The sequence below is a fragment of the Protopterus annectens genome, chromosome 10.part0 (genome assembly GCF_019279795.1).
Source record: "Protopterus annectens isolate FY-2018-M chromosome 10.part0, PAN1.0, whole genome shotgun sequence".
NCBI classification, from domain to species: Eukaryota; Metazoa; Chordata; order Ceratodontiformes; family Protopteridae; genus Protopterus; species Protopterus annectens.
The window spans coordinates 598,786,608-598,803,954 of record NC_056744.1 but is presented as its reverse complement, the minus strand read 5'-3'; the positions used below and the strand labels follow the sequence as shown (position 1 = coordinate 598,803,954).

At 43.5% G+C, this 17,347-nt stretch overlaps 1 protein-coding gene across 18 annotated transcripts in view; it reads left to right on the top strand.

Moving 5' to 3' along the window:
* PTPRF (protein tyrosine phosphatase receptor type F) overlaps positions 1 to 17,347 on the top strand; it is a 3,404,399-nt gene that overhangs the window by 1,453,510 nt on the left and 1,933,542 nt on the right. For all 18 annotated transcript variants that reach the window (XM_044085436.1, XM_044085429.1, XM_044085440.1 and 15 more), the window contains one exon: positions 14,652 to 14,793. In XM_044085436.1, the coding sequence (XP_043941371.1) occupies positions 14,652 to 14,793 (142 nt within the window). The remainder of the gene's footprint in view (positions 1 to 14,651; positions 14,794 to 17,347) is intronic.

The window sequence follows — 17,347 nt, the reverse complement described above, 5'->3', positions numbered from 1 at the left end:
TCGGCCGACTCCTGAAATTTTCGTTTTCGAGTTTCAGAACCGAAGTCTTCAACTAAGCTAAGTACCCCGTTGGGGAAACTTTTTCTTGCTCTAAACCGATATCAGTAAAAGTTAACAATTGTATTTCTTGTGGAAAGCAAATGACCTCATAAAGATTTTCAATCGTACTGCATTCCATGCTTAGGCCCAGACCACAACGTACCTCGCTGTCGGTTTTGTGCCTTATTCAAACCTCAAACTATTCGTCGTTGGTTTATTTATGCTTCTAAATATTTTTGTACCCTGTTCAATTATCCAGAAATGACTTCGGTAAGCCACCCGACTACCAACGTTCCGAAAAAAAACGCAATTATAAAGACAGAGACAGACTGCATAGGTCCAAAGCTGCCGACGAAGCTTCTCCTAAGCTAGTCACCATTTCGCCGGTATTCAGTGAGGCGCTTTCGCAGCCCCGGATACCGGCTACTTCAGATTCGCATCTCTACCTTGGATAGGTCTAGAGCCTCTGTGCAGGCACTGGCTTCTGAGGGTGTATTCATGCCTACTGACTTGCATATTAAACGACGCCATCTTCTTCTTCAAGGCCTAAAACTCGATCCATGCCTAGAAAACCGATGCCCAGACCACATGGTCAGGCCCCTGTTACTAAAAAACATATGATAAGAATGGCTTAAGACCTTATTACTCTAATCAGGGGAAGCCACCCTTCCTCATCTAAGAGACCTATGACTGATTTTCCTTCTGATTCTTCTGATCAGGACTCTGAAATTTCTGTTTCCTTTGATGACCAGGATTTACCTTTATCTACATATGAGGATTTGGATGCAGAGGACTCCATTCCCTGCTCTGCTCTGCTTCTCTGCTTCCCCTCCAGAGGATTTCTCTTTTGGTGAAACCTTGCATACTCTTAGGGAGCATTTTCACTGGGAAAGCCAGGATTACTCTGACTCCAAAAAGAGGCTTAGGGATTTCTTACTCCTGCCCCAACACAGGCCTTTAGCTATCCCTCCTGTACTGGACATTGTTGATGGTGCCTTCTCGGAATCTAGCCTATCCCCTGACTCTCTACCTCCTGCTCCCAGAAAACCTGATGGATATTACAGGGTTCCTGACTCTCACAAGTTCCTCTTTAAAAATCCTACTGCGGATCCTGAGACCATTTCACAGGGACCCAAGGGCATTAAGGCTACTACTGCCAAAAATCCTACCCCCTGTGATAGAGATTCCAGGGCGTTGAATAGATGGGGTAAGAAGGTATACACTTCTGCAACCTTGGCCATTAGGGCCTTAAACTGCCAGTTTCATATGTTAAAGTATCAGCAGCAAATTATTGGATTGTTTCAACAGAAAATGATGATGATTCCTGACTGTGTTGAAAATAAAGATTTACAAAATGTAATGCATTCTACTGAACAAGTTGGAAAACATACTTTGCAATGTGGTTTTGATTCATTAGAGGCATCTTGCTGGGCTGCTGTCACTGGGTCTGCACATAGAAGGTATGCTTGGCTTAAGGAGCAATCTTTGCCATGCTCCCTTAAACCACGATCACCTGTTTGGCAACAAAGCAGAAGAAGTACTTAAAAAGATGGAGGAAAAAGCTAAATCTTGCCTCTTCCAGGCCTTCACAGTCCAAACCCAGAACCAGCAGAACACCCAGGCTTCAGTCCCAAGTTACACTCAGGACTAAGCAGTGGGGGGGGGGCTCCCACTTCCAAAGCAGGGAGTGGTAAGACTCCTCCCTATGGTAAACTGTCTCAATGACTGAACTTTAAACCTTCCAAGCCCTGCACAACTGACTGTCCCTTGAGGGGGGAAAGATTGCCCTGCAGGCAAACAATTGGGAACTCATTACCCAGGACAAATGGGTTTTAAATATAGTTTCCCAAGGATACAGATTTCACTTCCACTCCTTACCAACCCCAAACGGTTGGCCAGATCTACCCCCAAATCAGTGGGCAGAGGCTCAAAAGCAAGTTCTCTCTCTTTTAAGCATCAGGGCTATTCAACCTGTCCCAGAAGAAGAATGGGGACAAGGTTTCTATTCAAGACTTTGTCTGGTACCCAGAAAAGATGATTCCTGGCATCCTATCCTGGACCTATCTATCCTAAACACATTTTTGGTAATCCCAAAATTCAAGATGCTAACTCTTTATCAGATGCTTCCTGTGCGAGGCAAAGATGCCTGCTTGGCAGCACTGGATTTAAAGGAAGCCTACTGGCACATCCCAATAAGGGAATCTTGCAGAAGTTACCTACGCTTCAAAGCAAGCTACATACACTATCAGTTCTTCTGCACTGCCCTTTGGCTTATCTACTGCGCCCAGGGTATTCACAAAGTGCCTAGCTCCAGTCATTGCATTTTGCAGGCAAAGAAATATTCAAATATACCTATACCTGGATGATTTGTCTAATTCAGGCAGAAAGCCAGGACATACTATTAAAACATCTGGCATTTGTAAAGAAATTGCTAACTTCTCTGGGGTACACCCTAAACGAAAAGAAATCACATCTTGTACCCTGCCAACAAATTGTATTCCTGGGAGCAAGCTTTAGTACAACTTCCCAGATGGCCTACCTCACGCCAGAGAAACAAGTTCATTTGACAGCCTACTTCAAACTACTGGCCACAAAGACCCAGCTGTCTGCAAGGAAAATACTGCAAACCCTGGGGTTCATGGCCTCCTGCATTCTACTAATTCCATATGCAAGACTGCATATGAGGAAACTACAATGGTATCTAAAAAGCTTATGGTGTCAACATTCTCAGGAACTAGAATCAATGATTCCTATCATACCTTGTCTACAGATAGAGTTCCTTTGGTGGGCAGAGGCCTGCCACCACAACAAGGGACTGCCATTAACTCTACCCCCTGCCGCCCAAACCCTAACAACAGACACATCAGACTATGCATGGGGGGGTCTCACTTGGCAGGGAAGTGCATTCAGGGCAAATGGAACCCAAGTTAAATGCACCTGCATATCAATCAAAAAGAAATGTTAGCTGTACAAAATGCTCTGACAGCCTTCAAGGGCACATTCTTCCAGGACAATTAATGGTAAAGACGGACAACACCATGGTACATAAGCAGGGGAGAATCCACTCATAGCATCTCTGCAGACTAGCCGTGACTCTGTGGAACACAGCCTTGAGCTACCAAGTGCACCTACAGGCTCAATTCCTGCCAGGAAAGCTAAATACACTGGCAGACGAAGTAAGCAAACATCTCATGGACCTGCACGAGTGGAAACTGGAACCAAAGACATTCAACATGTTGAGAAACAAATGGGGGAGCCCAAAGCTAGACCGGTTTGCCTCCCCAAAGAACTACCAATTGCACAAATTCTGCACAAGGACTCCCCACAAACAAGCTTGGAAAGTGGATGCCCTTCCCCCTCTGCCTCTCCTCTCCAAGGTGCTACTAAAGATCAAACAGGACAAACCAAGTACAATATTGTTTGCACCAGACTGGCCACGCACCAGACCCCCTCTTGCGCAGTGTGTCACTGCTGGTGCCTTGGCACCGGCCTCAGACCCCTGCCCTGCTTTCCCAGCAGGAGGGCCAGATTCTGCACCCACAGCTTCAAACCCTGTACCTGGCAGCCTGGCTAATTACCTGATCTCTCTGTTACCATTCCTCAGTAAGCAAGTGATGGATGTCATTCTGGAGGCAAGGAGGCCTAGTACTAGAAAATCCTATGCTGAAAAATGGAAAATATTCTGTTCCTGGAGCGAAACTCGGGATGGGCACAGCAGCGCCCAATTTACCTCAGATACTTCAATACTTAACTGAGATGCTTCACAAGGACCTTTCCTTTTCCTCCATCAAAATTCATGCCTCAGCCATTTCAGCTCATTACAATACAGAACCATCCCTCTTCTCTCATCCACTGTAAAGCAGTTCCTCAGAGGGGCCAAAAACTTAAGACCACACAGGAGAGCCCCTAGCCTGGGACCTTAACTTTGTATTGGAAAAGCTCACTCTACCTTCCTTTGAGCCAGCTGCAAATGCAGAGTTGAAATTCCTTTCTTGGAAAACAGCCTTCCTTCTAGCCATCACTTCAGCAAGAAGGGTGTCTGAATTACAGGCTCTCATGGCTGTGGAGCTTTTCATCATCTTTCATGCGGACAGGATGTCCCTCTGGACCAATCCCTCCTTCATGCCCATGGTGGTATCCAGTGTGGCCCTTAATTAGTCCATTCATTTGCCAACCTTCTTTTCTAATCCACAGAACAAAGGGGAATGAATACTGCACTCCTTGAACGTGCACAGACAACTTAGATTTTACTTGGACAGGACTAAACCTCTCAGGAAATCTGAACAGTTGCTGGTTGCGTTTGCTGCAGGGGCAGAGGGGAAGGCCATTTCAAAGCAAACCATTTCTAAGTGGATAGGCCACTGCATTAATTTCTGCTATAAGCACCATGGAACGCCTACTCTACAGGGGATAAGACCACATTCAACCAGGGCTGCATCTACCTCTACAGCCTTTCTCAGAGGTATCCTCACCAGGGACATCCTAGAAGCTGCTACCTGGAGTTCTGTACATACCTTCACCAAGCATTACCACTTGCCAATTTTTTCTAAATCCAGATCTGGCTTTGCCACTGCAGTCTTGCAGGGCCTTGGTCCTAATGCTATCTAATTGCCTCCACCCATTCTTAGCTTTGGGAATCTACCCAAATGTGATGACTGCAACTGTGAAACACGAAGAACATAACACAGTTGTGTACACTTACCATAAATGTAGATGTTCGAGTGTATTCACTGTTGCAGTCCTGGTTACCCTCCCTCCAGCCCCCCTGATTTCTATTGACTATACCTCTATTCTTGTTTACTATGCTTAACGTTTTTTGGTGTATTTGCTTTTTTGTTGGAGGTGTAACCTTGTATATAATTGCTTCCCATTGTGGGGGCACCTGACATCTGGGGCAAGAAAAACTGATGTAATGGTGTCGGCTGCATGCTTTATACCCCTGACTTCCTGACGTCATGGAAGATGAGACAGCAACTGATGCATACTTTATACCCTGACTTCCTGACGTCATGGAAGATGAGACAGCAACTGACGCAGGACCCAAGACTTTGATAATCAGGCCGACTGAGGGCTACTGCAAGCAGATAACCCAAATGTGATAACTGCAACAGTGAATACACTCGAACATCTACATTTATGGTAAGTGTACACAACTGTACTTTATGTTCTCCATGGTTATTGCTGTGCAGTCTTGACCAGTTAAGAAGCGTTAAAAGGTTGCAAGAAAAAACTGAACAGTAAGGGAAGTTTGAGAGGGAAAAAAGTAATCTGAAGGGTGTGAGGAAGCCAAGATGGGGGGTGGGGTGGGATCAGGGGGGCAGTGGGAGGTCTGTGCATTTAGTAAGTAGTGGGCAGCAGGAGTACTGCCATATTGCCCTCTGCTTAGGGAACAATTTAAGTATTATTTCACATACAAGATCATGATGGATTGACTATAAAAGAATTCATGAAGAGGCAGAAGAGTCAAAGTTGTAATGAAGCTCAGCACTACTCAGGATAGAAGTATCATAGTTTTTTAGGGGCAGAGAAAAAGGTGAAAAGAAAGCTGCTGTATAGAAAATCTGAGGAAATAGTCATAAGGGTCATTATCTACCTATGTAGTCTATGTTCATATTTATGTGAATTGCTTCTAAGTCAGAAAAAAAGTTTGCAGTTTGTGCAGTGTTCACTATGACCACAAGCTAATCACTGTCCCTCTCAGAATATACTGCATGTCCCACATGTCTTTGCTCTCTTTCTCTCTTCTTCTCCTTTAAGTGTTATCTTTTCGTGCTGCATCATAATAGTGCATACCACTCCAATTCCAAATCTCAGTCTAACAACAGAGGAAAACAGCTAGTGGCAGTTGTCCTAGAGAGGGTGTGAGAACTGAACTCTAGTTATTCTGTAATTAAAAAAAAAAACTTGATTTTAGTAACGTGTGCCTTTCATTGATGTATGGACTGATTTAAAGCAATCATATATTGCAATTTTTTTGGATTGAAACTATTTGTTGAAGGGCTGAGGCTTCTGCCACACTCTCACCTGTGTCCTTCGTATAGTAGTGTGTTTGTCACTATACCTTCTACTCATGGTTGACTGGTTAAGCCAGAATTTATGTATGCTGGTTCATTGTTTCGCTAGGAACATTTGAAAGCTGCATGTAGTTTAGTGACCTGTAGATGTAGCTGAGTGCTTCTTTTCAGGACTCCAGCTGGACAAATTAGAAGGTCAAGATAGCCTAAAGGGCAGGTTGGTTAGGCTTGAGTCTTGGAACAAAAATGTATTTGTGTGTCTAAATTTTTTTTTCCCACAATCAGGCTGGTTGGCTGGCAGTGGTAGCTACTAGGCCATTTCTCCTTCCTATTAAATTACTGATTTACTGATTAATTGCAGTAATAACTTGTGTTCCTCTCTCTCCAGTAGCTGTTGAAGTAGTGTACTTTGGGAAGAAGAACTGAGGCATTTAAATAACTGAGTAGTCTTTTTTTCCTCCAGGGTTTAAGCAAAAACTCTGAAATTTTATTGTATGGTTATAATTTAAACCAGTCACATAGATTAATATATGCTTAAAATAAGGAATGTGAATCCAGTAGAATTTGTGTGTGCAATCCCCCAAAATAAGCTGTGGAAGGTAGGGGACTGGTGGTTGGAGCAGGTGGTCCATAGATTAAAAACAGCCCATGACTCAAGTTATACTTGTTCCTATGTTAGTAGTGCCAGATTAAGTGCTCAGACATATGCCCCAAAGAGACAATTTTTGCAAAGCTGTGCCACTCCTCTCATTCCTCATGCCTGCTCTGATAGGTGTCTGAGCTGCTGTTCAAACTCTGGTTGCCCAAGTTTTAGTCAGGGCTTTATTTATTTGTGTTTTCCCTTTCTCAGGCATTGTGTATCACTGGGCTTGGACTACAAACGTGCTGGGGGTAAGGGGTACAACCCTCTACTTGTATTGAATTGTAGGAATATCTTGCCATCTGGAAAAAATGCATAACAAACATAATATATGGAACTAGTAATTCTGGTATGCTCATAAGATTTTGTAACTTTTTGTCTGTGATTTTCTCAGCCTAAGCAAGGGATGCATGGTATGAGATCTGGCATTAAGAAAGCACTGTAAACTGAGTTATGTTAATGTGAATGGCAGCTATAATCCAGCTACTGCTGCCAGTTTACTGCTTTTAAAATTTATGTCCAGTGATGCACCTCTTGAGTTGGGTGAATAATCCCAGCCACATAGGTTGTGATTCCAAGAATATGTCGGCTATGTCAAGCTAAGTCGAATACATCACACAACTGTATTTTCTTCTAGACCTGTATAACTAAATATCCACTAAAGTTTGTTTGTGGGGGTGATCCCCCTGCACCCACACCTCACTCCAGTGTCCTTAAATATACTAGGTCAGAGACTGCACAACAGTGAAGGCAAAAAGAAACTTTTTAATCCCCACTATTCCAAGGTCCAAACATTTAACAGTGTTTTGACAAAACCCAGAATCATCAAAAGAACACAACAGATTCCAATGTCAGCAAAGAACGAAGTAATTTAGTGTGTATTGTGTATCGCTTTTTCCTGGTTATTACTTTGTTTGCTGTCTTGCTGGTGCCTTTGTTGTCCAGGACTGCTTATTTAAATAGTTTATTCTGGATTACTCTGTTGTATCATATTGCCGTTGATGAGCATTATCCACGAAAGATGTGCCATTTGCGCTGTTCCGTACTTTTTTCTTTTATAATTTACACTGTTAATTTTAAAATCATTTATACCATGTTTACAATGAAAATTCATATTGAATTTTTGTTCTTTTTTTTAATCTGTAATTTTTTTTCATAGGAGCATATGCTCATATGCTCATGTCTGCTATCAAGGGGAAAGAGTAACTAGACATGCGCTTATCTGGTTTGTGTTCATGCTCTTCTTTGGTTTGTGTTGTCAATGAAACATAGTAAAAATGTGTGTGTTGGGGGGAGGGGGTGTGACCACAGCTGAACCAGGTCTTTTGGCAGGTCCAGTCACACACACAACACAGTACTGTGCAAGGAGTCACTAATCTCCATAATGCTGGATGGACCATTCATTACTTTTGTCGTCAGTGAGTTAAAGTTCATGGATGTGCGCACCTGTATAATTTGTGCCGACTCCTGTGTGGTAAGTTCCGTTCATTATATCTGATTTAGTGTAACTTCATTGAAGCTCAAGAAGAGCATAGTTGGAATAAAAGGGTGCACAACACCTGCAGCATTTGAAATGCAAATTCAAGAAAATTTGGTGATATAAAAATGCCACAGCAGCGTTGATAGCAGGTGTGTGTCTTTAAGGGTTGACAGACCAAAGGACTCTGACCTCACTATGAGACAAGTGTGGCACCCCATTAACTGTAGTCTCTGAGGAATGGACTAGGTGACTAGCTGATCATTACCATTGGCTACTTATAAAAAGAAACACGTTTGACTTCCAGAGTTTGAATAAGTTTGCTTCACTTGGCTTCCTATTTGGGGAGCGATATTTTGGCATTTTTGAAGAAAAGATGGCAGTTTTAAGTACATGTCCAAGTGCCAAGTTTTGAAAGTTGTATGCCAGTCTGTGTATTGGCTCACATTGGTTGTCCTACCTTGCTTCATAAAGAGTAATTTTGCAAATCTCATTTTTATCTCTGTTGGGTATAACGTGTAGGTAAACAGATGGGACTATATCTTTATCATTGTGTAGCAGATTAACATGCTAAATACCTCTGATGTTCATCGTGTTACACTGCTGCAGTCATTACACTTGGGTTATCCTGCCGTCAGGCGGTCCCACAGTCGGCCCGAATTCCAAAGTCTTGGTCCGGCGTCGTCGCTTCTTCCCTGACGTCAGTGCGCCAGGGGTATATAAGATGCTATCCGACACCATTTTCTTCAGTCTTTCTTGCCGCGCGGTGCCCGAAGCAGAAGCAGTTCGCAAGTGCCGGTCGGCCGACTCCTGAGATTTTCAAAGTCGAATTTCAGATCCGAAGTCTTCAATAAAGCTAAGTACCCCGTTGGGGAAACTTTTTTCTTGCCTCAGACCGATGTCAGAAAAAGTTAATAATTGTATTTCTTGTGGGAAGCAAATACCTCATAAGGACTTCCACACTTACTGTATTCCATGCCTAGGCCCTGATCACGACGTCACTAGTTGTCGGTTTTATGCTGGATTTAACAAACGCACTATAAAAAGATGTTTTGATTTTGCTTTGCACTACTTTGGCCGAATGTTCAATTATACTATGCCTTCGGATCAACCGACGACCTCAATACAGAAAAAACGCAAAGACTAGGATAAAGACAGGCATCCGAGGTCCAAAACCGACGGCAAAACCTCTTCTAGGCCAGTCGCCAGTTCTCAGTGAGGCGCTTTTGCAGCCCCTGACACCCGCTACCTCAGAGCCACAGGCTGCTTCCGACTCCCACGTGGAGACAATTAGGCCTCTGGAAACTCAAGGTATTGGGCCTACGGAAACTAATCCCTCAGATGAGTCCGAGCCGCTGAGCAGGCATCGGCTTCTGAGGGTGCTTTCAGACCTTCACAACTTACCATTAAAACAACAGCCAAGACAAAGTTACCATTAAAGACAAAGAAACAAGTACAGCATTCTCCTGGAAAGTCCTCCATGCCTAAGAAACAGATGCTTAAAATGGCCGAAGACCTCATTACTCTAATCAGGGGTTCTCATTCCCCTCCTGAGAAAAGGCCTAGGCAGAATACAGACTATGATTCCTCTGATCAGGTTTCCATTTCCTCTGATTCTTCTTCAGACTAGGGATACTCTCTACCCCCCAATGAGGACTCTGATGCTGAAGAATCTATCCCTTCAGCCTCTCCTCCTGAGGATTATTCTTTTGGGGAAACTTTACATACCATGAGGGAGCATTTCCATTGGGAAAGTCAGGATTACTCAGAATCCAAGAAAAGGCTCAGGGATTTACTTTTATTGCCTCAGCACAGGCCCCTGGCTATTCCACCTGTGCTAGAAATTGTGGATGATGTGTTCTCTGAATCCAGTTTATCTCCTGATTCTTTGCTCCCTCCTCCAGCCAAGCCAGATAGGTATTATAGAGTCCCTGACTCTCAAGTTTCTATACAAAAACCCTTCTGCTGACCCAGAAACTGTCCCAGGGTCTAAAAGGGGTTAAGACTTCCATTGCAAAAAATCCAGTACCCTCTGACAGTGATTCCAGAGCTTTGGATAGATGGGGGAAGAAAGTATACACTTCTGCAACTTTAGCAGTAAGAGCTTTAAATTACCAGTTCCACATGCTTAAGTACCAATAATATTTAATGGCTCAGTTAAAACAGAAAATGCTTGCAAGCTCAGAAGCTCCTGATTGTAAAGAAATGCAGGATTTATTGCATGCAGTTGAACAGGTGGGAAAACATACTCTGCAATGTGGTTTTGATTCTTTAGAGGCCTCTTGTAGATTCTGTGATTCGAAGACATTCTTGGTTAAAAGAACAGAGTTTACCTGATCATGTTAAGACAAAGTTATTGAATGCTCCTTTACAGCATGATACCTTGTTTGGTGTTAAGGCAGAAGAGGTGTTAAAGAAAATGGAGGATAAAGCTAAATCTATGCAAACAGTCAAGGATTTCTTACAGATACAGCCACCTCGGTTTAGCAGAAATTGGCCAAAGAATTGGTCCTTTCCAGTGTCGGACAGGCCACAGAGAGGCAGATACAGACGCCCAAGAGGCAGATCTCAACCCCAAGGCTCAAACAGACAACGACAGTGGGGCACCTCAACCCCAAAAGAAGGTGAGGACAAGTCTCAACCTTACAGGAAACAGTCACAATGACTTTTCCCCCCTGTACGCCAAGCACGTCCCTTTTGGAAGCCCCCTTAGGGGGAAAACTAGCACTTTTTTCTCAAAACTGGCAAACAATCACCCAAGACAAATGGGTACTGAATATTGTGTCTCAGGGTTACAGGTTCCACTTTCATACTTCACCAAGGCTAAAAGGAATGCCAGACCTGCCACAAAATCAATGGGCAGAGGCACAAAAACAAATTTCAGCCCTCATGGACACGAGAGCTATTCAAAAAGTACCACAACAGGAACAAGGACAAGGATTTTACTCAAGACTCTTCCTGGTCCCCAGAAAGGACAAGGCCTGGAGGCCCATACTAGACCTTTCAATTCTGAATACTTACCTGGATATTCCGAAATTCAAAACGTTGACATTACAGCAGCTTCTACCCATGCTGGGCAAGAAGGCTTGGCTTGTTACTCTGGACCTCAGAGGCATACCTGCATGTCCCTATCAGACAAAATTGCAGAAGATACCTCAGATTCAAAGCTGGTACAATGCACTACCAATTCTCTGCACTGCCCTTTGGCTTATCTACTGTGCCCAGGGTCTTCACAAAGTGCCTGGCACCAGTAATTGCATTTTGCAGACAAAAAGGGATTCAAATATATCCATATCTGGACGACTGCCTCATTCAAGCAGAGACAAAGGACATTCTTCTACAGCATCTGGCGTTTGTAAAAAGGTTGCTAATTTCTCTAGGGTACACAGTAAATGAAAAGAAGTCAAAACTAGTGCCCTCGCAACAAATTTTATTCCTGGGTGCCAGCTTAAATACAACGGCCCAGATGGCTTACCTCACACCAGACAAACAAGTTCAACTAACTCAATATTTTCAATTGCTGGCAGGAAAGTCCCATCTCCCTACAAGAAAAATTCTGCAGGCCCTGGGATTCATGGCATCTTGCATACTATTAATACCATATGCCAGACTGCATATGAGGAAATTACAATGGTACCTGAAAAGTGTTTGGACTCAACACTCTCCCAGTTTAGAAGCAGTAATACCAATGATTCCCTGCCTACAACAGGACTTTCGATGGTGGGCACAGGCATGTCACATAAACAAGGGTCAGCCTTTTACCCAACCCACAGCCAGGCAAACTCTAACAGATGCTTCGGATTACACCTGGGGAGCACACATGGCAGGAAAATGCATTCAGGGCAAGTGGACCACAGACCAGATGCATCTGCACATCAATCAAAAAGAGATGTTGGCTGTTCAAAATGCCCTAACAGCTTTCAAGGACCTTCTATATCCAGGACAGTTACTACTAAAGACAGACAACACCACAGTAATGTGGTACATAAACAAGCAAGGGGGCACTCATTCTTATCCCCTATGCAGGCAAGCCATGACCTTGTGGAACACAGCTCTAACGTATTAAGTTCGCCTGCAAGCACAATTCCTGCCAGGAAAGAAAAATACCCTGGCAGACGACCTAAGCAGAAATATCATGGACCCTCACAAATGGAAATTGAATCCTCAAATCTTCAGCATGGTAACGCGAAAGTGGGGATGCCCAGACATAGATCTTTTTGCCTCCCCACTGAATTGCCAACTACAAAAATTCTGCACAAGGACATATCACAAACAAGCATGGAAAGTGGATGCTCTTCTGTTCAGCTGGAAAAACCTAAAAGTTTATGCCTTCCCGCCACTGCCTCTCCTTTCAAAGGTACTCCTGAAAACCAGACAAGAAAAACCAGAGATGATCCTGATTGCTCCAGACTGGCCATGCCAGCACTGGTAACCTATCTTAAGGAACCTGGCTCAAGGCCCACCATGGATTTTGCCTCAAATTCCACACCTTCTGACTCAACAAAACAATCAGATCCTGCACAGTCAGCTCAAAACCCTAAACCTGGCTGCATAGCAGATACATTAGTCAAACAGACAACACATCTCTTTAAAGCTGTTATGGATATCATTTTGGAGGCCAGGAGGCCTAGCACCAGGAAAGCTTACTCAGAAAAATGGAAGAGATTCTGTGCCTGGAACCAGGCTCAAAGCCTTGACCCTCTTGTTCCAAACATTCCTCAGATTTTACAATACTTAACTGAGATGCTGGACAGAGGCCTATCCTTCTCATAAATTAAGATCCACGCCTCTGCCATTTCAGCACATTACAACACGGATCCTCCTTTATTCTATCATCCCTTGCTAAAGCAGTACCTCAGAGGGGCTAAAAACATAAGACCGCCCCGGACAGCACCAACACCAACTTGGGACCTCAATTTCATTTTGGAAAAACTGACCGTACCACCTTTTGAGCCAGCCAATACAGCCGATCTAAAATTTTTATCATGGAAAACAGCTCTGCTCCTGGCAGTAACTTCAGCACGAAGAGTCTCAGAGCTACAGGCATTAATGGCAGTAGAACCTTTTATAATTTTTCATCAGGACAGGGTATCTTTAAAGACAAACCCTACCTTTATGCCAAAGGTGGTATCTAGTGTGGCTCTTAACCAAACCACCCATTTGCCAACTTTTTATCCAAACCCCCAGAATAAAGGGGAGAAACTTCTGCATTCTTTGGACATACACAGGCAGTTCCGCTTCTACTTGGACAAAACAAAGGCTTTCAGGAAAACTGAGCAACTGTTTGGAGCATATACTGCAGGATCACAGGGCAAGGCTATCTCAAAGCAGACTATATCCAAATGGATAGGACACTGTATTCAATACTGCTACACACAGCATATAAAATCAGTCCCAAATAACATTAGGCCACATTCCACCAGGGCAACAGCCACTTCAACAGCCTTTCTCAGAAGAGTACCTACCAAGGAAATTTTGGAGGCTGCAACTTGGAGTTCAGTGCACAGCTTTACCAAGCATTACCCACCCGCCTCTTTACTCTAAATCCAGAGTAGGATTTGCCACTGCAGTTCTGCAGGGCCTCATAGCCAATCCTAACTCTTTATAGACCAGCCACCCAACCTCAGCTTTGGGATTCTACCCAAGTGTAATGACTGCAGCAGTGTAACACGATGAACATAGTACAGTTTTGTACCTACCATAAATGCAGATGTTCGAGTGTTCACACTGCTGCAGTCCAGGTTACCCGCCCTCCATCCCCTCTGAACTAGCTAGACTTATCTATACCTTTCTATTCTACACAACCCTTGGGGTGTATTTGCTGGTAACTGAATGAATTGTTTTTATTGTATATTTTTTGATTAGCAATATGTATTGCCTACCTATTTGGGGGCACCTGACATCTGGGGCAAGAAAAACTGAAGAAAATGGCGTTGGATGCATCTTATATACCCCTGGCACACTGACGTCAGGGAAGAAGCGACAGCAACTGACGCCGGACCAAGACTTTGGAATTCGGGCCGACTGCAGGACCGCCTGATGGCAGGATAACCCAAGTGTAATGACTGCAGCAGTGTGAACACTCAAACATCTACATTTATGGTAGGTACAAAACTGTACTTTTTGGTGCTATGGTAGGTACAAAACTGTACTTTTTGGTGCAATGGTTGTTAATCATGTAAGGAGTATTTTCTGGTCAAATATTATACAAGACCTTCAGATGAATTTGATATATTTAGGTTTGCTCTCCAAGCAGAGCTCATTAGAATACAATTACATATAGATATGAATATTTGAGAAGTGGCATCTTTTTTTCCACATGTTACTGTTGTGAAGAGCATGCTGTTAACTTAAACAGTTTTATTTAAGGATATTTCCAGTTGTTACAGAAATAAGCTTTTTCTTGCTAAAAGAAGGCAGAAGTTACAGAATGCTGTATCACGTAATCAGACACAGACATTAACCAGATGCGTTTTTATAGGTGATAGAATTTGACGACGGCTCAGGGTCTGTATTGCGGATACAGCCTCTCCGTGCTCAACGAGATGAAGCCACATATGAGTGTACAGCGACCAATAGTGCTGCAGAGATTAGCACCAGTGCCAAGTTAACCGTACTAGAAGGTGAGACAGTAGTGCAGTAATATGCTTTACCACTTTGTTCTCAGGCAGTTGCTGCTTGCATTGTGTTTAAGTTGACAGCTGTTGGAGGTTTAAGCTGCTGTTGCCTTAGAAACTGTCAGAAGTGAGTCTGGCATGGCCATGGATTTGTGCACATTTCCCTTACAGGGTCTTGTTTGTTAATTTAAAGAATCACTACACTTTCTACAGCTGCCGTCATACATAAGAGTTGCAATTTCAGGAAATCATCTCACTTTGTTTACTACATGTTATGTAAAACATAGGTCTGCTTTGCATGCTTTTGCTGCTCATGGCATCTTTTTAAATATTTTATATTCAGATGAATCAGTCACACATGTAACTACATTCTCGGTTTAGAGGCACCCACTTGTAAGGTAGCACTGCACTGTGGTCTTATTTCACCAAATTTCATGTAAAGACAAAGTAATAAATTATCTTAACTTTTTTCTGGTACTAACTAATCTGACAGCACATCTTTGTTGTGATTTATTTCCTCAATAAATGTCATCCCAGATGACTTGCGCTAATGATGGCACTGTTTTCTCTTAAACACTGGATGTTCTGTAGTCCTGTCTCGCCTTCGTTCTTACATGTGGGTTCGGAGCCGATCCTCGGCTCTGATTCAGCTGATTACAAAGCTCGAAGACTCTCAGTTGGCTCGTGGCAAGGTTGGTATCCCATAGTGCACTAGTAAGAAATCCCAGATCTCATTTGCCCCATCTGTGAGTTCAGAAGTGCTCTCTTTCTTGGCCGTGGCTAAGTTGGAATTTTCTTCATTATTATTGTTCATAGTGCTATTTTTGTCATAATAGTATTAGCTTAGTTTATATAGCTTAGTCGTAGTTATTATAGATAGAAAATTTGTGAAGTTGTTATTGAAAACTTGTTGGCAGTTGCTTCCGCAGGCCCTTTTTGTTCTCTGAGTGGTATCTCTTTCTTGTGTGCTAGTTTTTTGCTGTATTTGCATATCTTTGCGCAGGTCCGTGTTTGGGTTAGGACCTATTCTAATATTGTATTTTTCAGTAGAATAGTACTATAATTGATAGCTGTGTGCAGTGTCTTATTAATTCTTATTAGCTAGTAGTTAGTGTGTTGTTGAATTTTTGCAATTTTTGGTAGCTTCTTCTCTGTTTACGGCTAGGTCCGTTTAAGTTAGAGGACTTAGTCCTCTATTAACCTTTTCTGGTGTATCCTCATCAGGGCTAGGCCCGTTTTAAGTTAGAGGACCTAGTCCTCTGTTGTTTTTTTTCCTTGTGTGCAGTGATTCTTGCAGGGCTAGGCCTGTTTTAGAGGACCTTGTCCTCTCTTTCTGCCTTTCTCTCATGTTTGTGTTAGTGTAAACATGTCTAAGGAGTCTAAGGATGATTAACCTTCGGGTTTTAAAAAGTGTCTCAAATGCTCTCAAAAAATGTCAGTAAGTGACAGACATAGTAATTGTGGTTACTGTCTCAGTGTCATACATCTTCAGGAAACATGTTCTTTCTGTCACTCCTTCAGTTCTCCAGGAAAAGAAGAACAAATTGATCCTGAAAGGTCTCCTTAAGCTTTCCTTTGAGGAGGATTTATCCAGCTCTTCATCTTCACATTCCAGATCTCCTTCTTCAAAAAAAGGGAAGGTCAAGTCAGCCAAGAGACATTCTCCTACACCGACTATTTTATCTGGACCTCCTCAGAAAATCTCAAAATTGGACAAACCTTCTACCTCTTTGGCTCCACTGTCCTCAGAGCCGGTCGAGGTTATCGATATCAGCACTCCAGTGTCAGCCCCAAGTTTTTTTGGAGCCGACTACTGAACATTTACCTCAGAGCCAGTCTAGAGAATTATTGTCGGTCTCCCCAACTCTCAGCTGTCCCATTTTGCAGAGGTCTAGGTCACCTACCTTATCTTCCAGATCCTCCAAGTGTCTTTCTGAAGAGGATGTAGAGAGAGTAGTGCTTAGACTCTTGAAGTCGTCGGCGCTAGCTAATTTGTTGCTGGCTCTGACCCAATCGTCTCCAGAGCCATCTAAGGTCATACTCCCTGTTCCTCCTCCACTCCTCCAAGCCATGTTGGACCTTCGGAGACAGAGCTATCGGTGCCACTTGTTGTGGAACCCTCGGTTCCAACATCTCTCATGTCTGTCTCGGAGCAGAATTCCACTCCAACACCTTTGGCGCTGTCCTTGGTGTCTAGGAGCCGAAGCTCACCAGTCGGCCCTGAAAGGGACACTTTGACCCGGACTGCTTTGGATCAGAGCCTACCTCTCATTGCATCAGCTAGGCTGAGCTCGGCTCCTACATCTGACTCAGAGCCGATTGCTTTGGAGTGGAGGGCTACTTCCACTTCCTCAGAACCGGGAATGTCCTCTGAGCCAGAGAGGTCTGCATTCGAGATGATGAGTGTGCTATCTAGGTCTTCAAGTCCACATAAGGGTACCAGTGCTCTTCCCCTTCAAGCTCCGACCTCTGTCTCAGCATCATCTCTCTCTCTTTCTTGGCAGCAGAGACCCGCAACCTCAGGAGCCCCTGTTGGGTGGCTCCCAGTTTTCCGAGACCT